At 49.9% G+C, this 27873-nt stretch overlaps 1 protein-coding gene and 1 non-coding gene across 2 annotated transcripts; one reads left to right on the forward strand and one right to left on the reverse strand.

Annotated features, from left to right (window-relative positions):
• The first annotated feature begins 627 nt into the window (after positions 1-627).
• On the forward strand, positions 628-8420 carry LOC137425000 (PRA1 family protein 3). Its single transcript, XM_068112980.2, has 3 exons — positions 628-915; positions 5033-5253; positions 5392-8420. Exons 1-3 carry the CDS (start codon positions 737-739, stop codon positions 5571-5573), a joined length of 582 nt encoding a protein of 193 aa, XP_067969081.2. The 5' UTR covers positions 628-736; the 3' UTR covers positions 5574-8420.
• Positions 8421-25344: 16924 nt separating this feature from the next.
• Positions 25345-25535, reverse strand: LOC137426314 (U2 spliceosomal RNA). Its single transcript, XR_013623309.1, has one exon. It is a non-coding gene; the product is annotated as a U2 spliceosomal RNA (small nuclear RNA).
• Positions 25536-27873: the final 2338 nt, after the last annotated feature.

Genomic DNA, 27873 nt, shown 5'->3' on the forward strand with positions numbered 1-27873 from the left:
AAGTTATGGACGAGTTATGAATAAACTTGGTGGATGAGTTGGGTAGGTGACAAGAACAAGGCGATTAGATTTTGGTTCAGGTCCCAATACAGATCCGGCCTATCGGTGGGGTACAAAACATAAACTGTTCACCAGGCACAGGTATGCTCTGTACTGAGAGCCTAATATCATAAGTACTCCTATTACATCATTCATCAGTCTCCAAATGCAGTTCTTAGTCCTTACTGATACTGCATGTCTGTACAAAATTGCACATTATGGTAATGGCGTAACATGCCGTGACGTCACTGGGAGGGCGTCACGGGGCGGGGCGAGCTGCGTTGTTTACATTGGAGGAGGGAGTAACGACTAACAGTTAATAATGTCACGGGGTTGAAGTAATGAGCGCCGTTCAAGGGAATGAATTCAGGGTAATGAGGATGATGACGGGGAGGCGTGGCTATAGATGTTACGGGGAGGGCGGAACGAGCCATACGTCATGGGGAGGCGTGGCCAAACGTCATAGGGGAAGGCGGAACGAGCCACACGTCACGGGAAGGCGTGGCCATATATGTCATAGGGAAAGGCGTGGCCTTACGTCATGTGGGAAGGCGGAACGAGCTACAGCCTACACGTCACGGGGAGGCGTGGCCATATATGCCATAGGGAGGGCGGAAGGAACGGCTCGTCAATCGTCATAGCGAGGCGTGGTGAAGGAATACGGCAGATAGAAGGTGGCGGCGTGTTTTGTGAAGCTATGCCGGACTTGATTTTCCCTCCGCTGCGGTCCTTTCACGACTTCGTCTCGGCCTCGGCTCGCTTCGGTCTTCCGGACGGTCAAGACGTTCACAAGTGGAACAACCGCGTCATCAACAACCTGCACTACTATCAAAGCAACTATTTCGTGCTGGCGATATGTGTGTTCCTGCTTGTTGGGTGAGAATTGCACTGCGCAACAATGGGGCGTTTTGTCACTGCCCACAAGTGGTTGGTTTCACTGTAATCAATGTGGAGCATTTGTTATGATCGACTTTAAATTCTCCCACGTGGCTTTATAGGGAAAACGCCGATTGCCAACAAGTGGGAACTTATGGAATCGGAATGCAGGTAGTTGGAATCTGTAAAATGTTTTCACAAATATCCAAGTGAATTGATCATGTGGGAATGCTTGGATTAACTTTGTTCATTTATTACGTATCCAAATTTGGCGGGAATTTCAATCCCTTTCCCTGCCGGTTCACCATCTGCTTCCCTGTACCCCTACACTTACACATGCATGCTAACATTCTGTGGCCATTGCATTTCCTCCTTTTAGCACTCGTTCTCATCCTTCGCCCTTGCATCCCGGACGTTGCGGTAGAAAATCCGGCTCAGGTCAGCACTGGATATCTGGGCTTCTGGAAACTGAGATGGCTTGAGAATTTCAGTATTGCCCTCTAATTGTCACTGAAAACGGAGCTAGCTCATTAATGGTCTGAGGATGGTGGAGTGCGTTTGTCATTACCTCCGCCACCGAAGGTGGATGGAGGTTATGTTTTCACCCCTGTCTGTTTTGTTTGTCTCTGTCTGTGAACAAGACATCTCAAAAAATAGTGGATGGATTCAAACGAAATTTGGCAGAGAGGTAGCGTATGTGACGAGGGCGAAATGATTCGATTTGGGTGAAGATTCGGATCCGGCTACTAGAAATTTTAAAGTGATTATTCACAATTGAGGGATCGGGTGAAAAGCGATTATATTACACAATATTAAAAAAAGTTGTGGACGAGTCGGTTAGGTGACAAGAACAAGCCGATTAGATTTGGTTCAGGTCCGTACCGAGTGCTGATCTTGCTTGTTTTTTTTAACATTTACACATTGCATTGCACAAGAGTGGGTGGAATTTGTAGAGTCGTATACTGCCTGCTCTATTCGATACGTGACATCAAATCCACGCTACTGTTGAAGTTAGGGTAACTTGGGATGGCCATTAAAATGCTAACCCCCCAAAAAAATGTGGTGCAGTAGCACTCACATGGTCGCATGCTGACCAGAAAAAGGTGGTGCAGTAGCACTCACATGGACACATGTGGACCATAAAAAGGTGATACAGTAGCACTCCCATGGTCACATGCTGACCAGAAATAGGTGGTGCAGTAACACTCACATGGGCACACACGGACCATAAAAAGGTGGTACAGTAACACTCACATTCACATGCGGACCATCAAAAGGTGGTACAGTAGCACTCGCATGGTCACATGCTGACCAGAAATAGGTGGTGCAGTAACACTCACATGGGCACACGCGGACCATAAAAAGGTTGTACAGTAACACTCCAATTCACATGCGGACCATCAAAAGGTGGTACAGTAGCATTTACATGGGCACATGCTGACAAGAAAAAGGTGATGCAACAGCACTCACATGGGCACATGCTGACAAGAAAAAGGTGGTGCAGCAGCACTCACATGGGCACATGCTGACAAGAAAACGGTGGTACAGCAGCACTCACATGGGCACATGCTGACAAGACAAGGTGGTACAGCAGCACTCACATGGGCACATGCTGACAAGAAAAAGGTGATGCAACAGCACTCACATGGGCACATGCTGACAAGAAAAATGTGGTGCAGCAGCACTCACATGGGCACATGCTGACAAGAAAAATGTGGTGCAGCAGCACTCACATGGGCACATGCTGACAAGGAAAATGTGGTGCAGCAGCACTCACATGGGCACATGCTGACAAGAAAAAGGTGGTGCAGCAGCACTCACATGGGCACATGCCGACAAGAAAACGGTGGTACAGCAGCACTCACATGGGCACATGCTGACAAGAAAAAGGTGGTGCAGCAGCACTCACATGGGCACATGCCGACAAGAAAAATGTGGTGCAGCAGCACTCACATGGGCACATGCTGACAAGACAAGGTGGTACAGCAGCACTCACATGGGCACATGCGGACCAGAAAAGGTGGTACAATTTTACCATAAAAAGGTGAAAATTGTAAGTTGTCATCTCCCCATCACCCTCTTAGGATGGGGGGGGGGAGGGATTTAGTGCCAATGATCTGACCTTGCATAGCCCAAGCATGTATGCAAAATGTGAGGGTTTTTACAGGCAGTACTGTATTTGATTCTATAAAATTGAGACATATTCAAATGGAGAATTCCTGAATTTTAGTACAAGGGGCTTTAGGTCAATGCCTGTTCTATCCATTTGCATTGTCTCGGACCTACAGAATCGCACACATTACTTCAAACTCATATTTTTACCCTATGCACGTGAAATGAAAAGTGGGGTTAAGCAATTTGTTCACTTTGTCTGCCTATAGACGTCAGTTTATGATTGAGGACCATCTTGATTTAAATTGAATGTTCTATGTCGAACGCAAATCACCTTTTTAACACTTTCAAAAACCTACTGTTTAGCGGTACTTGGATAAAATATTGCGGCATTTCACGTCACCCCGACCAATCAAATTTGCTGCTTGCAGATCCTACCCATGTCCTTTTTTCTCAAGACTGCACGGGCTAAGGTGTAGTTTGAATTCTCTAGTTTTTACACCCGCTCCCTTTTTGGAGCATTGGCATGTCGCCCCCCCCCCCCCTCCTCACGGGGGTTTACCCTGGGTACTAGCAACATGTTTGTGAGAATCGTACATCATCTTTCCACCCCCCCCCCCTCGACCCCTCACGCACCTTATGGAGGGAGGGGGTGAGGATTTCCTTGCTTATGCCTATGACGGACACTGGGCACTACCAGTGTGGATGCAAAATGTGGTGAACGGGCTAGTCATGTTTTATTTTCCCCATGATTTTCAGATGTACATACATACAGAGAATTGCCTTATTTAATATACCATAGTGCATTTAATTGGGTACAGTATTGGTTTCTGTAGCCAGCGTGTAATCTTAAGGCCTGTCTGTGTTATTTCAGCCAAATTTTGACATCTATCTGACAGCTTGTACACCCACTTTTCTGTTTGCTTGCCCGTTATAATTTTTCCTTGTTTGTTTAAATCCACTTTGGAGTTTTCATCTCTCCCAGCACATTTCCAAGCTTTTTTCATGGGATTTTATCGTGATATCTTTGACAAACATTCCTGAAGTGAAACCTTGCAGAAGATGTTTTGTGAGGGCTCCATGAGATGATGTTCCTGGATTTAAAAAAGACTAATTTGTTCAGTAATACCGTCTTGTTCTTTGTGGCAAACTTTCTCCTGACGTTTCAACAATGTGGCACTGCCAGAAAGGATATCCCATCATTTCCAGATGAGTGTTTTAACAATGCCCTGTTTGTCTTTCCACTTTGACTTTTTTGTTGCGCAACAATACTGGACAGTGATGAGTGATGACTACTCTGATGCAAAGGGGTTGCGTGAAATGCTGCAGTGGTGTATTAATTCGACCTTTTTTTTGTATACCAACTCCAGGCTTTTGGAAGAGCTGGAGCACAGAACGGATCAGGATGCAACAGAACAAAAGGAACAGTAGAAAGAGGGGGAAACACCAACAACAGGGCCAATGGACGAACTAGGCAGAGACGGACAAATAAGGGATGCAGATAAGAATGGGGGCTAGTGGGGGATGCAGGGGTGTGCAAGATGGATACATGGGGGAGGGGAGGGGGAAGCTGGAAAATTGGAGGGAGGGGGGGGGGTGGGGTGATCTGAGATGGTGGTGAACAGCTGTCTTTTTGAAGACCTGGAGGGAAGAATGAGATTGAAGAAACATAGAATTGGTTCCACAGGGAGAGGTGGGGGAGGGGGGGGGGGTGAGGAATGAATGAGTGGAGGTGATCAGTGATTCTGGACTTTGTGTGTTTCACCAGAAGGGTTTCCTGGTGGACTGTGTGTCCTGCAGATACCTTATTTCGACCACCTCCATAAAGGAGGTGGCAGAAGATTGGGACCACTGACTTGCCTGCATTGGCAAAGTGGTTTTAAACCCCAATTTCCACTGAAGGAAGAAAGGAGCTATTAATGAATCATAGATTATTATATACGTGTTTTTTCTTTTTCTTTTTGTATCGGTGGACGATATGTATCCATGTATGTGCACTGTGCAGGTGCCTCCAGCCAGTACACATGGTGGAGGGTTTGGCAATCGTCGCTGTGGGTTGCTGGGGGGCTTCTTTGGTGAAGTCATACTGGCCATACCTCCAGGCTCTACAGGGTGAGAAACTGGGCCTGATGTTGGCTGGAACTGCTGCAGCCACCGTGCTCTTTATCCATTACTTTCTTTCAGGGATTTTGTTCTTCTTGTGTGCCGTCATCCTCTCTGTCCTGGGTGAGTTTTAAAATGCTGAGACCCTTCAGTTTTGTGGGTGGGCTATGTCGGTGTGTATGGAATAAAATGTATTTTTGGATAAATGTATCGGTGGCATGCATTATACGAGGTGATATCGAATGCTGAAATGTCTTGCAGTTGTGATTCTTCATGCATCTCTGCGCCTTCGCAATATAAAGAACAAGCTGAGTAACCGCATAGAGGAGGCTGGTCTGAAACAGACGCCGATGGGAGTGCTCCTCAGCTCTTTAGGACAAGAGTTTATTCCTATAGTTTCTCAGCATGACAAAGGCTTTCAGCAAAGTATCACAGACAATTAAGACTCCATCTTTCGTTATGAATTCCACGCTGGTGGGGAGGTCGTACTGTGTAAAGTTGAGAAGATTGATTGAACAGTTATGAGTACGGTACTTGCTTATACGCCTATCCCTCTCCCTTCCTTGGTTTGTCATTTTCCAGCCCCGTACAGCTAATTTGTAACTCTTAGACTTGATGTGCTTGATAAAATGTGCGTTAAAAGGAGAAAAGGAAAAGCAGCGCAGGTTCATAAGTCATTTTATATGGAAACCATATGATTCCAATCGCTTTGTAAAATTACTTAGGTTGTGCACAATGGGATAAGATCGTGATGTGCTATTATAAAGATTATTGGACAACTAGATTATTTTTTGAGGCTTCTCAGAAATGAAAACTCTACGTTTCCCATGACGACTTCTGCACGTTTTATTTTATTTAACACGAGTCCTGGTGTACTTCCCACCTGGTGTACTATGTTGGACAAATGGTAAGCCTGGGTTGGTATCATCAGGTCTGTTGGTTCAATATCGGCTTTTCGATTGAGGCAGTTGCTATGTGGATACTGATGACGTTCGGCCAACGGCTCCTGTTATTCTGCCAATGACGGAGTAACGTTTAACCAATGATTTAATGAACGTTTACCCAACAGAACGATCAGTGTTGGTCCGACATGCTGCATCGGTTGGGGTGCCATTTTTCTCTCCGTCGTTTTGATTGTCAGACTTTTCTTATTCTTATTGATTGATGTATAGTCTATCTCCAGGTTTTTGGTGAGAAAGTTATCTGCTCTCTCCACCTCCCACCCCCTCCAAAAGAAGAAAAGAAGAAGAAGAACCCCCCGCCCCGTGGCCCAATCAAACTTGCAATAAAGCAACTTTTGCAGTATTTGAGGGTTTTAAGAGGAGCGTCATTTCAAATGCATAACAGATATTGTATTTTGATGACACAGTGGAAAATGTACTTTGCAGTAAAATGGCTGCTTTACACTATAATACAATTTTTAGTAAATTTACTACTATATAGATAGTACTGTACCTAAATTTTGATAAATATATAAACAAGAATGTATTTGGTCTTGTCAAATAACACATGTATAATGCAATTAATGTCAGCATTTTAAAGCTGCTGGATCTTTTTAATCGATTATTGCAGTGCTGTATATAAAATTGACAAGGTACAAGTTATCATGCGACACTTTTCAGCCAATCTCAGTGCATTGAGTTAATGAACTCTGTTTACAAGCTCATTTTGTGGAGAAGGATGCTGGTGGAGGGTTATTTCTGTGTTAGATATTCCTGATTATTTTTCTTTCTTTTTTATCATTGGGAGATATTTTATATCATCCAAACTGAATGCAATGTTCATCCTAATTTCTGTGAAATTTGAACTTGTTTTGACAATCTCTTTGGCTCTAAACTTGCTGAAGTGCTAAATATTATTTGTTTTGCAATAGAGAGAGGGAGACAGAGGGATACATGTGATGTTGCACCACATCATATAATGCCCCATTATGTTGGAGCAAGAAGCACTACAACCAGAATAAGCAACCCTGTACATATTGCAGTTGATATCAAGACTTGAGTTTGTGCGTTATTTTACGCGCTTACTCGTCTCAATGTTTCAGATGTCCATTGTCATTAAATTGCAACAAGGGTGAATTGTGTAAATACATTGGTTCAAATTCGACATGAACTTGCTTATAAAGAGATGGTTTTTGAGATTCATTATTTGTTATGGGTCACCACTCTCCATAGTCACATATTTCCTCCTTTAATAACCAAATGTGTTTAAAATCAAGGGTGGAACAACAAATTATGAAATTACTGGTTCACAAAAAGACCAAGCTAATTGAAATTTACAAAAGATTAACGAGAGGATGGTAATCCTTGCCTGTCGAGGATATCTGTGTGTTACTGGGGTTAGTTATTCAAATATGGATAGGAAAATGTATCCTATTAACTACTTCCTGTGAGACTGGTCACCTCCATGCAATCAAATGTCTTTCATGAACAAGATACTCCCATTCGTCAAGATGCAAAAAAATTATAGCAAGGCTTCCAAATGAAAAACAAACAAACATATTTTCTTACCAATTATTTAGATAGATATATATATATATACACACACACAAGATGTTGTATCTGATTATGACACACAATAATGTATCTATTGATTATGGTATCTCAGTTGTTGCTTTTAAAATGCTCTTCAATGTTGTCTGTCATTCGTGACAAGTTATCATTATATCAACATCGTTCAGGTCAAAAGTGAACCGCCCTCGTACTCCAATAGTAGTGGGTAAAAGAAAAACTTGTCTCCCTTGTTTTGAAACGCCATAATTTGTATGATAAACTTGGGTAGTGACATGCCAAGATGTATGTATACATACTGTATTAATGCTCCCCCACACAAATGTGGCTTTATCATTTTGGATTTATTTATTCCTCAATTCTAATTAATTAATGCGCTATTTACGTATTGCATCCAGAAAAATGGTGGAATTATCCCCTCCTCCCTCTCCCCTGCCTCTTCTCTCATATTCTTTCTCGATGTTCATAAACCTCCCAATTTCCTGTTGTCCTACCAACTCTCATACACTCCTCTTTGTTCTCAATTTACCTTCTCTTATAAGTAAATCTCGAGTTTCTCGAGTATTAAATGTGTCTACATATTTACTTTTGCATCACCTTTGGATGAGTCAATATGCACTGATAGTTTGTATTGAAGTTTTTCATCGATTTGGTGTCCTTGGAAAAGTTGTATTCCTGCAAGGACATATGCATGGCAAAGAATAAGATTTCAACAGAAAATAGTATTTTGCTCGGACTCACTTTCTTGTCTGATATTAATAAAATATTTTTGGCAACTGATGTTCTCGTGATCTGTGGAAATACAATATAATTGGCGACAAGCTGCAAAGTCTTAAGTTTGCACGAAATGAAATGTGATTCCAAGTTTCTTGTGTAGGTCGTCTTCGTTCGTATGCGTCATCCGGTCGCACCATTGGCTGAGGGTGTGAGTTTGCTGCTGATGCAATGCCCTCTGCTACTCAGAGCAGGAATATGGAATTTGACCATGCTGCTAATGATAGCTCTCCTACTCTTTTGTGAAGGACAATAAACTAACCACGGCAGACAGAACGCCCAGCTTAACATCCATATTGTGATACTACACGACTTTAAATCGATCATGAAGCAGAGCTGGTCCAAACCGGATGCTCAATCCTGTGTGTTTGTACGTAGTAAATTGATGGCACAGTGTTGAATTCCATCTTTCAAATAGAGAGAAGGTAGAGTTTGAACAATGGTCAGCAAAACTGCCAACTCTCGTGTAGCTTGCATGAAAGGAAATTTCAAATGTACCTTTTTAAGATAGGTATGGATTATCTCAAGTATGAAGCAAAGGCTGTTTTTTTTTTTTTTTTTTTTTTTTTTTTTTTTTTGTGACTGAGAAACTATTCTAATGAAAACGAGAACAGCACTCAGTAGAGAGCATACCTCGGCCAGGTTGAACAGTTTACCTTTTGTATCCCACTGATCTGCCAGTTCTGGATCCGGACCTCAACTAAAATCTAATTTGCTTGTTCTTGCCACCTACCAAACTCGTCCACTTTGTTTTGTCACGTCGTCTAACAACTTTTTGAAATATTGTTTTTGTACTTGACCGTTAATTGTAAAGAATAACTTAAAAAATAATTCTCGCATTTGAATCTTCACCAAAATCAAACCAATTCGTCCTTGTCACACACCCAAACTGCCCACCAGGTTTCGTCTGAATCCATCCATAACCTTTTGAGATACTGTTTATGTATTGTTTTTGGCCAGATCACTCGATGGTAAACAAGACCAAAAGTCTAACCGGCGTAGCCGGGCTTGTAAAATATTATAAACCACAAACACGTATGATTAGCTTTTCAAACGGTCGCAAATGCTGTTTATAACATTAACCAAAGAAATTTGGAGGAATCCTGACATCCGTGAGGTAGGTTTTACTTACAGAACTGAGCGAAGACCTACTGTTATATATTGTTGCGGTTTTAGAACCCACACTTGTGTAAATATGACATTAAATGGTTAAAGGTAGCACCCCATAGTTAGTCCACAAGCAACACGTAGGCCACCTTAGAATTCCAGTCATTTCATTAGTATGTGTATTAGATAAGGCCGTGTTTCCAATAGTTGAATCTGCGTTGTGTCGATCAAATAAGAAGTAGGCCCCATTCCATTCAGTTTTCAACCTCCCTCTCCAAGCGACGCCATTACACGCCCTCCAGTCTGCCCTATGGCTCCCCAATTTGTTACGCACCTTTGTTAGCAGCGTTCGCTGCCTTGAGCTGGAGCTCGCTCAAACGCCGCCATAAGCCACGTGGTGAGGCCCGGAAAAAGGGGGCGGAATGCCAAGAAGAAGGTGTGGCCACGTCATCCAGCTGTCAAAGGCGGAGCCGGTAAGCCCTCACCAGCCAACCAGGGCTGAAGGGACATCGCCGACAGGCGTGGCTTTTGCGCTCGCGGAGCGATCGTTGCTTGAGTTATAAAAGCGAATGCAAAGCCCTTTTACAGGACTGCGCAGGGGACTTTCCAGTGAGCACATTTACCAAGAGACTCATGCGCCGGCGTTTGTTAAAGAGGACGTGTTGGAAGGGTGGCTTGGAGAAGGACTGAGAAGAAGAAGGGTGCGCTTGTTAAAGAGGACATTGGGGAGAGAGAGGGCGTTTGGCACCAGTGTGCACATATTACGTACGCAGCGTACCAGCTTCCCCCCACGCTATATAATTGTCTGGTCGCGTTCAACTACACGCGGAGCTGCCTGCCGGGTTTCGCCCGCTGGACCGGAGCCTGGACCATCAACCATCTACAATCCCCGTGTGTGTGTATGTGTGTCCTGGGTATTAAGAATAAGACTGTTTTAAGACTGCCCTGTGTTCTGCTTCTTCCTCTTCCTATCCTGTACATTCTTTTATTTCCTCTTCTTTCTGTACATGTGTAATAAATTGCCTTGTTCTTTCTTGGTTTCCTCTTATCCGATCGCATCCGTCTTTTCTCTCATTGGGTAAACATGGCACGATCGCAACCGCCATAATCGGGTTTAGTCTTTGTTAATAGCTCGGATCGTGGATTGCTATCCGCTCGGCATTTTCCATCATATCCGTGGTTCGAGCAGGAGTTATTCCCTCGTTTCTGGCCGGCGTTAGTAATTAGGTAGTAGTGAACCCCTAGGACTAACAAACCCTACCTAACGCCACGCCGGGAAGGACGGTATAACGTCCAGGACTCGGGTCGGCCAGATAAAAGGACAAGGGGATTAACCCCCCCCCCCCCCCCTTGATAAGGGGAGAGCCGACGACCGAGATCCGCAACAATATATATATTGAGGTTTTGAGAATTGTACATATAACATCATTAAAGGTTAAAGGTTTGCCCCCCATAGTTAGTCCACAAGCAACACGTAGGCCCATTAGAATGAGTTATGTCATAGTATGTGTAAGAGTAGGCCACTGTCCCTAGTAATATCTGCGTTGTGTAAAGAAATAATAAGCTTAGGTCCTTTCATTTTGCGGCCGCCCTTCAATTACATCATGGGCGAACTCGATCCCACGCTCCATTTGGCATCCCTCAAGTTTGTTACGCTTTGGGCTACCCGCAGCAGTTTTTTACGCTTTGGCCGCCAGCAGCGTTCGCTGCCCTTGGTTTTGCTCGAAACTAGCCAAGTAACCACGAGGTAGGCCTGAAAAGGGGGAGGAGCGCGAGGGTCGAGGTGTGGCCGCATCAAGCAGCACGTCAGAAGGCGGTGACGGTAAGGGCAACAGCCAACCAGAGCTCGGTGGGCATGGCTTGATAGGGCGTGGCAAGAAACGTCTGGTGAGTTTGAGAGGGTTCCAAGGGCATGGTAATAAAACCCTTGGCGCGAGGCCCCCACCTCAGATTAGATGAGAAAGGGATGCGCGGTGTTGAAGGACTTGATGAGGACGGGAGCCAAGCGCTGGTATCAAGAGGACTGGTTGGAAAAGGACACAGAGTTGAGAAGGGAGAAGCCATTGAGAGAACTGATCCGGAGCGTTCGTGTGAGAACTGCATTAAGAGGACTGGAGTGTACTCGACAGCTTCGAGCCTTGATTGTGAAGCGCATTGTTCGCGCTAATTGAACTATTACGAACTATTCGCTTATTACGTACGCGGTTGAGCCGCAAGTGTAACCGCCAAAGCCAGCCTACCGTCCGCCCTATAATAATCCCGTGCGCGCCAAACAACACGTGGAGAGCTCCTGGCCGCTGGGTTCATCTACTTCGCGGTGCGAGTTGGGGACCTGAGAGCGAGCTGTCTGGACGCCATCCCTGGACCATCGACCTGTTCGTCTGCAACCCCGTGTGAGTGTGTCTGGGTGTGACGGGCCCGTTTGTCCAGGGATAAGTTGACTATAAGGCTGCACTGTGTATTCTTCTTCTTATTTTATTGTACAAAGGGTAAATAAATTCTGTTATTTCTTTTCTTCCCAAATTCAACCGTTTCAGTCATTTCCTCCATTTGGTAAGCATGGCGGGATTAAGAACTGCTTGGATCAGGTTGTCATTGATAACGGCTCGGGTCACGGGTCGCTACCGCTCGGCGTTTCCACTAACACCCGTGATTCGGGCGGGGCTTATTTCCTCGTTTCCGGTCAGCGTTAGTACTTAGGTAATAGCGAATTCGTAGTCCTAAAACCCTATTTAACGCTGCCCGGTGTTACGTGTCCCTCCCCGACCTCCTGGTCTCAGTATACCTCCGAACCCCGGGAGGAATCACGGCAGAAAAATATATATTTCCGTGTCGAAATCAATAAGGAAACAACACCAATGATTACGAACAAACCAATAATATATTATAAATCACACAGGAATAACATTACCACCAATGACAATTAAGAGTGCACTCTCTATTCCATCAGCTAGCATGCATAAAGTAACTCAGTGTTCTAAGTGAGTGGAAAGAACCTTCCCCAATGTCTCTATATTCCCGTCTTCGAGCTCAGTTGGTCCCCTCCAGTGATCAATGGAACGATGTCGACTCTAAACCAGAATCTCGTTCCGAGGGCAGGCACAGACACGCCGCCCAAAACGGCACCAAGGCGCACGCGACCCAAAGCGGAGAAAAGGGTCACGTGGTTAAAGTGGCACAAAGGCGCACTCACGGCGACTGGGAAATCGAAAGGCCCCCTCCAGGTACGAACTTTCACTGTTCACGGTCGGCGAGCCGCAAAGTAATCGTCAGAAGCCTCGGTGCACACACACACACCACAGATACGTCTGAACGCGGTGGAAACGGTTGACGAAGCCAGGAAAGTTTGCTCGACGCGTGAAGAGCACGAGTCAAAATGGCGGACGGCTCGTACTTGAGACGTAATCACACGACGATGGTTCCTCCGAATCCAACGCCAACCTGACATGCAGGTTTGATCAGTCACAGCGATAACAACTCTATCGCGGAATCCCTTTCCAGGAAACCCCAAAGTTCACTCGTGTCTCTTGCTCGACAACGGTCGATCCAGAACGCAAAGCAACCAGCTTCTTCTCCGACTTTTTCACCGCCTCCTCCTCCTCCTCCTCGCCTCGTCGTTTTCTGGTGCACGATTTCCTGTATCATTTTAAGTTAACCTTCTTAACTTTAGATAGCTGTTCCTGAATAATAAACCGTTTGCGAATAATAATAATAATACATAATATCAGCAACATGTCAAGTGGGTGAAAACCACAACAGCGGAAGTGATGAAACCGTAACACCGGGAAGGACGTCATAGGTCCCGGGTCCCGTCGGCTAGTAAAAGACAAGGGGACTAACCCCCCCCCCCCCTTGGTAAGGGGAAAGGCCGGCGCAGAGATCCGCAACATTTGGTATCAGGAGTGGGATTGGACCCGAGGTGCGCCTAACGCGCTCAAAATTACGAGCGGCCAAAATTTTATGAACAACCAAATTAAAATCGTGCCATGGATAACCAAGACGGTCAGATGCCGGAGGGGGTAAATGAGGAGGATGAGGAATTAGAATCGATGACCCAGGACCCCGGGAAGAATTGGGAGAAATAGAGGAAGAAGCAGTAGAGGTAGCAGGGGAAGAAGATGGCGGCACCTCGCACATGGCGGCGAGGGCCGAGCCCGCGGTGCCAACGGGTTCGGACCTGTACACACTCATAATTCAACTCATAGGGAACTTTGCCTCCTTGAAAAGAAGTCCGCGCGATAGGAGATCGCCGGATTGATGCGGAGCCTGCGTAGTCGGGTATCCTCGTTGAGGTTGCCGAGTATCCTCACCTCCAAACCCGGATGCGAGAGAAAGCCGGCCGCCATCTTTGCCACACACACCATCGACAGTGACCAGGTTTTTGCGGCGCGTCGACTGGGCGTTACTCTCCGGCGGGCTGCCGGGGACGGCTGTACAAGACAGTGGCTGTGGGAGGGGTATTGAGGAGACTCGCGGATTGAACCGCAACCGGGTACGTACCCGAAATCGGCTTTGGGGAGGTTTCCCATTCTACCGCCATCGTGCTGGGGATTGGATCACGTGGCCTGCGGGTTGGTTCGATCGACTCCGCTTCCCTTGATTGGAATCGGATATTGATTCCACGATCACTGGAGCGAATCGATGTCGCCTTGGAGGAGTGCAGAGACATTGGGGCAAGGGCCGTGAGCTTGGGGGTTAAGGGGCTCGGTAAGGTGGCGCCGCCTGTAGATAGGAATTATATGGTGAAGTGCTGTACTAATTGGGTCATGATTCCTGGGTGGGATTTATATTATATTGTGGTTTGTTCGTAACCCTTGGTGTGGACTCGTTATTGATTGGCTTGTTTTCAACCAAGGACAACACATCTTTCTGCCAGGGACTTCCTCGGGGTTCGGAGGTTTGCCGAGGATAGGGGAGGACCCCGTAACAAAAGATATGAACGCGGAACATGAAACGTTGCTCTACTATACTGCTGTACGCTGGCTTTCGAAAGGAAATGTTCTGAACTGTGTCTTTGAACTTCGTGCGGAAGTCAAACATTTCTTGAATCTTCAAGGGAAACGTGACCTCCTGCAGTATTACAATGAAGAATTGTGGAACAAACAACTTGCTTATCTTGCTGACATTTTCGAGCAGCAGAACTAGCTGACCCTCAAGCTCCAAGGAAGAGCGACTAATATTATTCTTTTCCACGATCATCTCTGAGGATTTGTTGCCAAGCTCCAAAACTGGCGCAGGAAAGTGAACACAGGAAACATTGCTATGTTCGAAAGAATGTCTGAATTGCATGACAGCATGGGAAAAGAGCCTGATCCCATACTGAAAAATGACATTCTTGAGCATCTGCAGTCACTGGAGCTAGAATTTCATAAGTATTTTCCTGATTTAGATGTCAATGAGGCAAAAATTGTGAGGAATCCTCTTTCCGTCAACCTTTGCGTGGAGAGCATGCCGGAGGCAATGCAAGATGAATTCCTGGATCTCCGAAATGATTCATTTGCCAAAGACACATTCGAAGAGAAGAGCTTGATGGATTTTGGGTGGGAATGGGTCGCTGCCCTTATGTCAGCCAGATAGCTATCCGGGTGCTTCTGCCATTCTCGTCTACCTATCTCTGCGAAGCGGGGTTTTCCACGCTGTTGAATATCAAATCGAAACAGCGTAATCGGCTCCACCTGGAAGATGACCTCCGCTGTGCCCTGACTGTGACTCAACCACGGATACCCCAATTGGTAGCTAAAATTCAATTTCAGCCATCCTACTGAGGTTTTAATTCACTTTTACGGCACATGCACCACGTCCCTAGTTTTGATTACCTGAGTTGTTGTCGAATCGAGTTTCTTTTTCTGAGATTATAACACACTGCGTTAAATACAGACACAACAGAGGTTTTTAGTTTTCAAATATTCTTGACTTGGAACCTTTTCATACTGTTTTCTTGTGTGACAGTTCTATTTTATGCTGTCCATAGTGTTGCTACTGATAAATATTAAAATCTCATATCAAACATGCATCAAACAAAGGAACACAAGTTGCTTTGTTTGCTTCTTCCAAAAACGACGTAGTTGGGAGCCAGTGAGGAACAGGAAAAAACTATGGAACTAAATGTTCATGTTGGCTACTTGGAATTCCTCATTTTCTGTGTAATAATTTACCAATTCTCATACAAGCAAAATAGCCAATTAAAGGAAAAAACACCTCTCAAAATGCACCACAGAGCATCTGGAAATCAAAATTTTTCTGGGGGGCATGCCCCCAGACCCCCATAGCCTGCTTACACGCGCTGCACCGCTCGATCCTCACGAAAGGGAGGGGGGTGCTGGGGATGTGCTCTGGGAGCCAAGGGGGCCATACACACAAAAAAGGTTGGGAACCCCTGCTCTAAGGAGTGTTAGGGGTGTAAATGGTCAAAGGGGTCGACACGTAGTTTAAAGGGTGAAAGGGTCTAAAGTGTGTAAAGGAGTGAAGGTGTAGTGAAGACATTACCTCGGGTTTGTAAATAAATTAACTCGCGAGTGCAACACGACAATAACGGGCCAAATGACCTCCTCATCACGGTATAAATCCCATTTTCAGGTATATCGTGGTTAAAAATCCGACGGTAGAAAGTTTTTTTTTGTGATTAACCTTGGGAGCTCAAAGCGGTATGATCCCAAACAAAGCAGAACAACAACTCACCTTGTTGTGAGGATGAGGTAATCATTGGAGGTCAACCCGTTGTCTCGTGGTGGTTTCGAGTGGGCGTCACGTGGGTCCTTTTATCTACAATATATTTTTTCACACTTGAGAGTGATATTGTTAGATGAGCCGTAAAATTACCTTTAAAACTATGTATAGGTTGCATTTGTACTATTTTCGGTTTTTGAATAATTAGCGCATTAAAGAGGTGTTACGTGGTCCTCCCGGTAACTACCTGGTCTCGGTGACCCCCGGACCGTGGGAGGCACCCCGCCAGAAAGATATATGATTTATACGCTTTCGTAACGCAATCAATATGAATTCCAGTCAATAAGAAACCCCACACCAAGGATCCAGAGTAATCAATAATATATTCCCCCAAGGAAACAACCATCAACGATCCACAATCAACAATCAATCACCAATATGATTAAGATGGCCATCTTATATATGTGTGTCCCCTTTCCCCACTCCCGACCTCTTGGGTACTCACGACCCCTTTGGTCTCTGTCCCTCACAATGTCTCTGGGCCCCCTCCTGACCAAGATGATGGTCGGCTTCTCCGCACACGGGCGGTTGAACGAACCCCTGGCTGCTGTGCTCCCAAACGTGCACGTCCCGTACCGGGACCAACGGTTGCAGCGCACACCTCCTTGCCAAGCAACGCGGGCAAAGCAACGCGCGGCTTGTCCAGCGCGCGAGGCCCAAGGTGCGACCCGTAGGCGTCCTTGTAGACGGTGAGGCGAACTGTGTAGGACGCTGGGTTCCGTGCACGAACCCACGGCAACTTCATGTGTCAAGGGGTAATTCCTTTCGCCAGATGGGTTTCCCAACGCAGCGTCAGATGCTGCTCGATATCGATACCCTCGCCTCGGAGCTCGGCGAGGAAGAAGAAGAAGATCGTCGCTTCTCCAGGACCTCGTGTCTTTTTCCTTCCGTTTCCGGTCTCCTTTTTCCCAGAAGGGCTCCTGACCCTTTAATCACAACAACCTTTAATCGACTACACATTGATAAGCAAAGACCTGAATAGTAATTCACATGAATTCGTAACAGAGGTCACATGACTCCTTTGCCGAACTTACCAATCAAGGTAACGTCTTAATTAAGAGTGGTTTCTCACACATGATAACATATTTGATGATCGGAACTCTATATCAATATCCATGTTGAAATCCGATAAAAATTTCGCTTTTTATAGAGGTTTGTATTTGTGGATCTCTGAATTGAAAATATGTATATAGAACGCTCATACGCCGTGAAAAGTATAGCCGCCGTGTCGCCATCTTGGTTAGCACGACTCGACCGACTCGCTTCGTGGATCTCGTTTCCTTTTAACGTGTCCCAGATTTTAAAAGCCAGACAACTGTTAAAATGCCATTTTGTGCGGCAATAAACTGCTCCAATCGGTTACGGAAGGGTTGTGGAAAGACGTTTCACAGCAAGTTTCATGAAAATGTCCCGAGTTCTTCACGCTCCCAAATTAACAATTGTGGCGGGCACAAGGGGTAATAATTCCGCGCACCAGTGGGTGGCGCGAGCGCCCAGGCGGGGACCGATGGTACATGCCCCGCCCTTCGACCGATCGGCCACGCCAGGGGACTAGGCGTGGCCTCGGCACATATATGCGGGCTCTAAGCTCGAGCCCGCTCAGTGCTGCAGATCGAGCTTTCCAAATAAAGACTTTTGGTTTTAACAAACGCGTTGTGGCCTACCTCTTTGGCAAGCAAGTTGTGTGCGCAGCACCACACTTCACTGGTGACCCCGATTGGTTCAGCCGTTGCTGACCACCGAACGCGCCATGGCCAACAACGCCGTCGCAGTAAAACTCCCAGAGTTTTGGGAAGCACAGGCCGATGTGTGGTTCGTGCAGGCCGAAGCGCAATTTCAGCTTCGCGGCATAACGGCGGACGAGACCCATTACTACCACATGGTCGCCGCCCTCGGGCCCGGCACTGCCGCCCGAGCCGTGTCCATCCTGCGGCACCCGCCGGTCGACCACAAGTACGGGGCGCTCAAACGTCTCCTCATCGCCACGTTCGGCCTCACGGAGATCGAACGGGCCGACCGCCTCCTGGACCTTCCCGAACTCGGCGACACACGACCATCCGTGCAGATGGATTTTATGCTGTTGCTGCTGGGTGACCAAGCCCCGGATTTCTTATTCCGGGGGCTTTTCCTACGCCAGCTACCTCTACAGGTACGCCTCGCGCTGGCCGGTTCCGAAATAAAGGAACCCCGCGCCCTGGCCGTCGAGGCCGACAAGTTTTTCGCGGCTTGCGACACGCGGTCGAGTTACGGTGCTGCCGTCGTGGATCCCGGGGCAGAGGCCACAGCGTCCCTCGTGGCCGCTGCCGCGCCACGCCCACCACCACCGCCACCGAGAAAACCGCGGCCGCCGCCGCCCCCGCTGCTGCAAGCCTGGTGCTATTTCCATGCCAGGTTCGGCCACAAGGCTAGGACGTGTCGCCCGCCATGCTCTTTTCACAAGTCGGGAAACGACCAGGCCGGCGCTCATTAGCAGCCCTGAGCGTCGGCCATTCCGGCAGCCTCCTATTCATTACGGACACCTTGTCCGGGCGCCGTTTCCTCTGCGATACAGGAGCGCAGGTAAGCGTCATCCCCGCCTCCACGTCCGACAAGCGAACCGTGGGCCGGGGCCCCGCGTTGCTTGCCGCCAACGGTACACCCATCCGCACATTCGGGAAGGGCTGCCTCTCCCTGCGGTTCAGAGGGCAGCACTTTCAATGGTCGTTCGTGACTGCCAGCGTGCCAATGGCATTGCTTGGTGCGGACTTCCTATGTGCGAATGGGTTGTTGGTCGACGTGAAGCGCAGACGGCTCATCCAGGCCGAAACCTTTAGCTCGCTCGCTTGTTCACTGAGCGGCTCGTTGAGCGGCTCACCGAGCGGCTTGCCAAGCGGCTTGCTGGAAGGTTCCGTCCCGGCGAGTTTAGTTTGCACGCTTCCGGCAGCGGACGACTTTACCCGCCTCCTCGCCAGTTTCCCGGCCCTCACGCGGCCGACCTTCTCAGCGGTGGCTGTTAAACACGGGGTGGAGCACCACATCCCCACGGTCGGGCCGCCGGTCTATGCCCGGGCACGCCGACTCGAGCCCACGAAGCTCGCGGTGGCGAAAGCGGAGTTCGCCACGCTGGAGCGGCTGGGGATCGTGCGGCGCTCCAACAGCGCTTGGGCTTCTCCGCTGCACATCGTGCCGAAGCCCGGTGGGGTATGGCGGCCGTGCGGGGACTACCGCCGGCTCAACGATGCCACCACCCCCGGCCGCTACCCGGTCCCACACATTCAGGACTTTTCCGCCCGGTTGGCCAACACGACCGTGTTTTCTAAGGTGGACCTCATCCGGGGCTACCATCAGGTCCCCGTCCAACCGGACGACGTCCCGAAGACGGCCGTCATCACCCCTTTCGGCCTCTTCGAATTCCTATGGATGCCCTTCGGGTTGAAGAATGCGGCTCAGGCGTTCCAGCGGCTTATGGATAGCGTCTTGCGCGACTTACCTTTCCTGTTTGTCTACCTGGACGACATCCTAGTCGCGAGCGCGTCCCGGGAGGAGCACCTGCTCCACCTCCGCACGCTTTTCGAACGCCTGGGCCAGCATGGCCTAATCATCAACCCCGCCAAGTGCCGTTTTGGCGTTGCCACCATCGACTTCTTGGGGCACCGCATCACCGAGCACGGGGCGGTCCCTTTACCGGGCAAGGTGGAGGCGGTCAGGGATTTCCCGTGGCCCCGCATGATCAAGGGGCTCCAGGAGTTCCTGGGCATGGTAAACTTTTACTACCGCTTCGTGGCCCACGTCGCCCAGCTCCTCCGCCCCTTGCACGAGGCCCTTTGGGGCAAGCAGGGCAAAGGTGACATCGCATGGTCGGAGCTGATGGCCGCGGCATTCGCGGGCGCAAAGCTGGCTCTGGCCGACGCCACCATGCTGGCGCACCCGGCGCCCGATGCACCGATCGCCCTCACCACCGACGCGTCGGACTACGCGGTGGGCGCGGTGCACGAGCAATGGGTGCGTGGTGCTTGGCAACTGCTGGCGTTTTTCAGCCGGCAGCTTCGCCCACACGAACGCCGGTACAGCACCTTCGACCGCGAGTTGCTCGGGCTCCACCTGGCGGTCCGACACTACCGCCATCTGCTGGAGGGCCGCCCGTTCACGGCCTTTGTTGACCACAAGCCCCTTGTGTTCGCGATGGCCAAGGTCGCCGAGCCATGGTCGGCACGGCAGCAGCGCCACCTCTCTGCCGTGTCTGAGTACACGACGGACATCCGTCACGTGGCGGGTAAGGACAACCCGGTGGTGGATTGCCTTTCCCGAGGTGGACCGTGTGCACGACGGACCAGGATCGACTATGCCCGGATGGCGGAGGCCCAGACCGCCGACCCCGGCGTCCAGGCCTTGCGGACCGCCGTCACGGGCCTCCGCGTCACCGAGGTGCCGTTCGACGCCGCGGGCACGGCCCTCCTATGCGACGTCTCCCTCGGCCGGCCTCGCCCCATCTTGCCCGCTGGCTGGCAGCGCCCAGTGTTCGACGCCATCCACGGCCTGTCCCACCCTGGCGTAAAGGCATCCCAGAAACTCGTCGGGGCGAAGTTCGTCTGGCATGGCCTCAGGAAGGACGTCCGCGACTGGGCCAGGACGTGCCTCGCGTGCCAGCGCGCAAAGGTCCACCGCCACACCCAGGCACCGTTAGCCCTGTTTACGGTGCCCGAGCGGCGGTTCGACCACGTGCACGTCGACTTGGTGGGACCTCTGCCCCCCTCGAGAGGGTTCACCCACCTCCTCACCATGGTCGACCACACCACGCGGTGGCCGGAGGCCGTCCCATTGGCGGCGACGTCTGCGGCTGAGGTGGCGCAAGCCTTTATCGCCACTTGGGTTGCCCGGTTCGGTGCCCCCTCGGACATCAGACCGCGGCCCCCAGTTCACCTCGCAGCTCTGGGCCGCGGTGGCGCAAGGGCTCGGGGTGAAGCTACACCACACCACGGCCTACCACCCCCAGGCCAATGGCCTGTGCGAGCGCTTTCATCGCTCCATGAAGGCCGTGCTCCGGGCCAGCCTCCGCGACGGCGGCTAGGTTGACAGGCTCCCCTGGGTCCTGCTGGGCCTCCGGACAGCGCCCAAGGACGACCTGCGCGCGTCCTCAGCGGAGCTGGTCTTCGGGCAACCACTGCGGGTACCGGGTGAATTTATCCACGGCTCCTTGGTCCATGGCGCAACAGCGCTCTGCCCTTCAGGAGACCGCCCGGAGGTTCGCCCCGGTGCCAACGGCACACCACGGTTGCCCGCCTTCCCACGTCGCCCCGGAGCTTCGCACGGCAAAGTACGTGTTCATCCGGCACGACGCCCACCGGGCACCGCTACGGCCCCTGTACGACGGGCCCTTCCGCGTGCTGGAGACCGGGGTCAAATTTTTCACGGTCGACATCGGTGGTGCCCCGGATCGCATTTCGATCACCTCAAGCTGGCCCACCTCGATCCGGACCACCCCCCACCAGCAGCTCTGCCTCCGCGTCGAGGCCGCCCCCCGGTGGTCGGACCCCCGGCACCCCCCAGCCCCGCTACCCCCCAGCCCTGCACCCATCGCCAGGGGGCGTTTCGGCCGGGTCATCCGGCTTCCCCGCAAACTCACCCTTCAGTTGCGCGGGAATTCTGGGGGGGGGGGGGCACGTGTGGCGGGCACAAGGGGTAATAATTCCGCGCACCAGTGGGTGGCGCGAGCGCCCAGGCGTGGACCGATGGTACATGCCCCGCCCTTCGACCGATCGGCCACGCCCGGGGACTAGGCGTGGCCTCGGGACATATATGCGGGCTCTAAGCTCGAGCCCGCCCAGTGCTGAAGTGCAAGCTCTTAATAAAGACTCTTTGTTTGTACCAACGCGTTGTGGCCTACCTCTCTGGCAATCGAGTCGTGTATGCACAGCACCACAGTAACGTCTTAATTAAGAGTGGTTTCTCACACATGATAACATATTTGATGATCGGAACTCGATATCAATATCCATGTTGAAATCCGATAAAAATTTCGCTTTTTATAGAGGTTTGTATTTGTGAATCTCTGAATTGAAAATACGAGGGCATGCCCGTACTATATATATATCTAAAATTATATCCCCCCCCCTCTATTTACATGAAATGGTTTGGTCCATTCGCAAAGCCAAAGCGAACGGCTTGCGAGTACGGTGACAATCCCCCCCCTCTATTTACATGAAATGGTTTGGTCCAAAGCGAACGGCTTGCGAGTACGGTGACAATCCCCCCCCTCTATTTACATGAAATGGTTTGGTCCAAAGCGAACGGCTTGCGAGTACGGTGACAATCCCCCCCCCCTCTATTTACATGAAATGGTTTGGTCCAAAGCGAACGGCTTGCGGAGTTTGGTAAAGAAATCGCCATAGCGTGCACAAACGCGCAGGAAAGCGAAAGAATCGCAAATTAGTTTTAATTAGTTTTAAAACATAGTTTAACGCCAACATAGCGGCAACATAGTTTGCCAACGGGAAATAAATGAATACGCTCTCAAATGTGCCGTCCGAGGCAGAGTCTGTTCGCCACGTTCGGCACACGTGATAGCTCGCTGCTCTCTGATTGGTTGAATCGTTTTTTGGACATAGCTCGCTAACTACTTGTCCGATTAATATGAAACCTTGAAAAGGCACATCCTCGGGTCCCCAGCAATATACCTGGCAAGTTTCAAGTATATCGGACCCGTGGTTGTCGAGAAACAGCGGTCACAGACAGACACACAGAGATTACTGGCATTATAGATACTAGGGCATGCCCGTACTATATATATATCTAAAATTATATCCCCCCCCTCTATTTACATGAAATGGTTTGGTCCATTCGCAAAGCCAAAGCGGACGGCTTGCGAGTACGGTGACAATCCCCCCCCCCCCCCCCCCCGGTGACAATCCCCCCCCCCTCTATTTACATGAAATGGTTTGGTCCAAAGCGAACGGCTTGCGGAGTTTGGTAAAGAAATCGCCATAGCTCGGTAACTACTTCTCCGATTAATATGAAACCTTGAAAAGGCACATCCTCGGGTCCCCAGCAATATACCTGGCAAGTTTCAAGTATATCGGACCGGTAGTTGTCGAGAAACAGCGGTCGCATACACACACACAGACACACACACACACAGAGATTACTGGAATTATAGATAGAAGATATAGAACGCTCATACTCCGTGAAAAGTGTAGCCGCCGTGTCGCCATCTTGGTTAGCACGACTCGACCGACTCGCTTCGTGGATCTCGTTTCCTTTTAACGTGTCCCAGATTTTAAAAGCCAGACAACTGTTAAAATGCCATTTTGTGCGGCAATAAACTGCTCCAATCGGTTACGGAAGGGTTGTGGAAAGACGTTTCACAGCAAGTTTCATGAAAATGTCCCGAGTTCTTCACGCTCCCAAATTAACAATATTTGTTCTCGAATTTTTTTGTGAAAAGGAAAGGATAAAAGGAAAGTGTTGTAGTAACTGTGATAGGTTTCCTATTGAAAAACGATCGCACAAAAGGTGAAAAAACGCAATCGCTTTTCGCTCTGAATTACGTGCAAACGCGTGACGGAAATCACCATCGCCCAGCATCGAGTGCCAACCAAGATGGCGCCCGGTAGCTACAGCCTACATCTCCATCTGTGTGGTGTGAACTGTGAATAGCAATGGTCATTCTATATATTTTCAGTTCAGTGATGTGGACCGACCCGATCGACCCTCGGAGATCATGGCGACAGGTGGCGGCTCGGATGGTTTTAATTTATGAATCGTGAGAAAATAACTGTTTTAAAACCCCCATTTAGGTGCAGGGTGGTAAAAGATGTTGTCCCACAAAGTTTTGTGTGCACACTCAAGGCTGCGAGTTGCGTCATTGCCCGGGGGGTTGCGCCTGTGCTGCCCCCTGCATGTTGGGGCAGGAATCTGGAATATGGCCAGAGTGCTCGCGTTGTCTTCGTGGAGGATACCGTGGGCGTCTTTAATGTCGGGGAACAGGATTCCCGTTCAACGTTTATCCGAGGGACGGCACTGATTAATCACTATCTTATGGATTGTATGGACAAATCTTTAAAGGTGATGTTGAAGGAGCTGTGCTCCCACGTAGTCGGAAGAATGGACGCGACAAAAAGCTGGAATTCGTCCGACTTTCTTTATTGTCACAAAACAACTCGGGTACTCTGAAAAGCCCGTTTATCGGGCAGCAATATATATACACACATTATCCCGGAGCGTTTGCCGGGGAAAGGCGAGAGGGGGCGTGGCCGGGCGTCCCGGCCGGGGCCTGGCAAGTTGAGCGCGGGCCTGCCCGGGCGTCCTGGACGAGCCCGGCATGGTGATCGCTCCGCGTCCTTGGTAGGTGCAAGGCGATTGTGTAAACCCAGCGGTAGCCGCTACAATGTGGATTATAGAGAACTAGCAGAAGTACCCGGCGTTGCCAGGAGGGGGAGAGGGTAGGGCATGGGAGGGGGAAGTGGGGAGGGAGGGAGGAGGAGGTAGGGGGGTGGCGGAAGGGAGAGGGGGAGGGGAGGGAGCGGGGACAGGGAGAAGGGGGGACGGGGAGGACGGTGAGGGGAGGAGGGGAAGTAGGAGAGGAAGGGGGTTCATCTATATGCTGGTGGGTGATGCCGATCAGGAAGAAGAAGCTGTACTACCAACTTCATACACTTCCAGAATTGTTTGAATTGTTTTTATTCAAATGAACTGGTGATTGTTTTTTATTTATTTATGGAAAAGTGTACTTGTATATAACTGTCATCAATTTTAAAAGGCTTCGGCACAATCGAGCGATTAAAAAAAAAAAAAAACTCCAAAAAGCCAACCTTTTTTTTTTCTCAGGTTTTTTTTTTTTGCCGAAAACATTCCCAGGCACTCACTGATGAACCTCTGAAAGTTTGACGAAGATCCGTTCAGCCATCTCTGAGAAGAATGGCGACACAGACAGACATCTCTCTTATATAGTAAAATAACCATTATTTTAGTAATTAGTGGGAAGAATGTTCGAGAACAAAAACCCACCAACAACTTCCCTGTTCACTCGACCTAGTTTGGAAGTTTTGATACTTCTCTAACTTCAAACAAAACCTTCACGTTTTACCTTAAGGATCTTTTCTTTGTTTTCCAGGTACCCCAAAGGGGGTGCACCGTTCCCGGAGGTACTGCAATACCGGGTCGATACGTGGAGCGGACGGAGCAGACCCTAATCCAACTCCTGATACCAAAAATCCATTCAATAGACTAGTCCCGCATTGTGGGACATATCAGCTATTAAACTGATAAGAACAGATACTACGACGATTTTTATTAAGAAATAAAACCAACAAACCAAACGTCTCACCTCAATCAGAGGCTAACAATCATAGGTTTGAACATGCAATCAGCATAACATATTCCGCAAATCATGAGGAAAATTTCTTAAAAAGAAGGCAAGTACAAATTTCATCAGGAAATTGATGCATAGCAAAACATGCCGACATCAAATCAAATCATTCAAAACATCCAAACAAATAAATAAACCCAACCACCATAGGTTTTCACATCACTCGTATAACATATTCTGCAAATCATGGTAAAGGAACATTTCTTTCTTGAATAAGGCAAGCACAAAATTCTTCGAAAAGTGATGCATCCCAAAACATGCCGACACGCGAGCTTTCCACAGAGCCATTTTTACACAATTCAAAATTCTCCAAAAGCTCTTCTGTTTCGGCTTACAATCATCCCCAAAGGGTCCAAACAGAAGCATCTCCCAACTTAACAAAAACCTGACCTTCAACCGGCACAAAAACTTTGCTGAAACCTCATTCCAAATTGAGGCAGCAAACACATTCCCACCAAAAATGCCGAACCAATTCCTTCTCGTTACACCCGACATACGGGCATTTATTAGTTGAGGAATGGCCTCTTTCCGCCTGCACTGCCCTACACGGTAGCAGCTGGCACACTGCCAACCAGGCTAGGTCACTCTGTGCCCCGGTCAGGACCAGAGATGACACATTCTGCCACACCAATGGAACTCTCTGGATTAAGGCCACCTATTGGCATAACCTCTTCTGCTTTGCTTCACCAAGGTTTTGTATCCCCAATCTGGTACCTCTCTGAAGCGACCCTCCCGAATAACATCTTTCAGCACCGAATAGGGGTACTGAAGGAGCTCGGGCTCCCACGTCGATCGGAAGAATGGACGCGACAAAAAGCTGGAATTCGTCCGAGTTGCTTTATTCAAACAAAACACTCAGGTACTCTGAAAAGCCCGCTTATCGGGCAGCAATATATATACACACATTATCCCGGAGCGTTTGCCCAGGAAAGGCGAGAGGGGGCGTGGCCGAGCGTCCCGACCGAGGCCTGGCAAGTTGAGCGCGGGCCTGCCCGGGCGTCCTGGACGAGCCCGGCATGGTGATCGCTCCGCGTCCTTGATAGGTGCAAGGCGATTGTGAAAACCCAGCGGTAGCCGCTACACACGTCCCCCCAGAATCGACTTGCACCGGCAGGGTCAATTTGAGGGGGGTCCTGATGACCCGGCCGAAGCGACCCCTGGCGGGTCGTGGGGGGGGGGGGTCCGGTGTGGTGGTGGGCGGTCGAGTGGGGGGCACCGCGGACGGGGGGCGGCCTCGCCGCGGCGGAAGGGCCACCCGTGGTGGTTGGTCGACGTCCACATGCGCCGGCTTGAGGCGGTCCACCGCAATCCGGTCCGACCTGCCGCCGATGTCGATGACGAACGACTTGTCGTCCCGTCGCAGGACCCGGAAGGGCCCGCCCGTCGTACGGCGGCCAGAGTGGCCCCCGATGTGCGTCGTGACGCACAAAAACATACTCCGCTGTGCGAAGTGCTGGGGGGACGTAGGACTGGGGGTCACCGTAGTGGGATGTTGGCACGGTGGCAAACCGTCGGGCGGCCTCCTGGAGGTCCGAGCGCTGGTGAGCTGCGGACCAGGGACTGGTAGCGTCGGGCACGAATTCGCCCGGGACGCGTAGCGCTTGGCCGTAGACAAGCTCGGCGGTGGATGCCTGGAGGTCCTCCTTGGGGGCCGTGAGGAGGCCCAAAAGGACCCACGGCAGCCGGTCGGCCCAACCGCCGTCTTGAAGGCCGGCCATGAGCGCGGCCTTCATGGAGCGGTGGAATCGCTCGCACAACCCGTTTGCTTGGGGGTGGTAGGCCGTAGTACGGTGGAGTTTGACCCCCAGGTTGCGGGCGACCGCGCCCCACAGCTCGGAGGTGAACTGTGGTCTGACGAGATGTCCGCCGGTGCGCCGAAGCGGGCGACCCAGGTGGCGATGAAAGCCTGCGCCACGTCGGCGGTGGTGGTGGAGACGAGGGGAACGGCCTCCGGCCACCTGGTGGTCCTGTCCACCATGGTGAGCAGGTGTGTGAACCCCCGTGACGGGGGGAGGGGGCCCACCAGATCCACGTTGACGTGGTCGAAACGTCGTTCGGGCACGGTGAAAGGTGCCAGCGGGGCCTGGGTGTGTCGGTGGACCTTGGCCCGTTGGCAGGATGTGCAGGTGCTGGTCCACTCGCGGACGTCCCGACGAAGGCCGTGCCAGACGAATCGCGCCGACACCAGCTTCTGGGAAGCTTTCCGGCCTGGGTGGGAAAGGCCGTGGAGGGAGGCGAAGATGCGGCGTTGCCAGGTGACGGGCACGATGGGGCGAGGCTGGC

The sequence above is a fragment of the Myxine glutinosa genome, chromosome 4 (assembly GCF_964187855.1).
Source record: "Myxine glutinosa chromosome 4, kmMyxGlut1.1, whole genome shotgun sequence".
Classification (NCBI taxonomy): Eukaryota; Metazoa; Chordata; class Myxini; order Myxiniformes; family Myxinidae; genus Myxine; species Myxine glutinosa.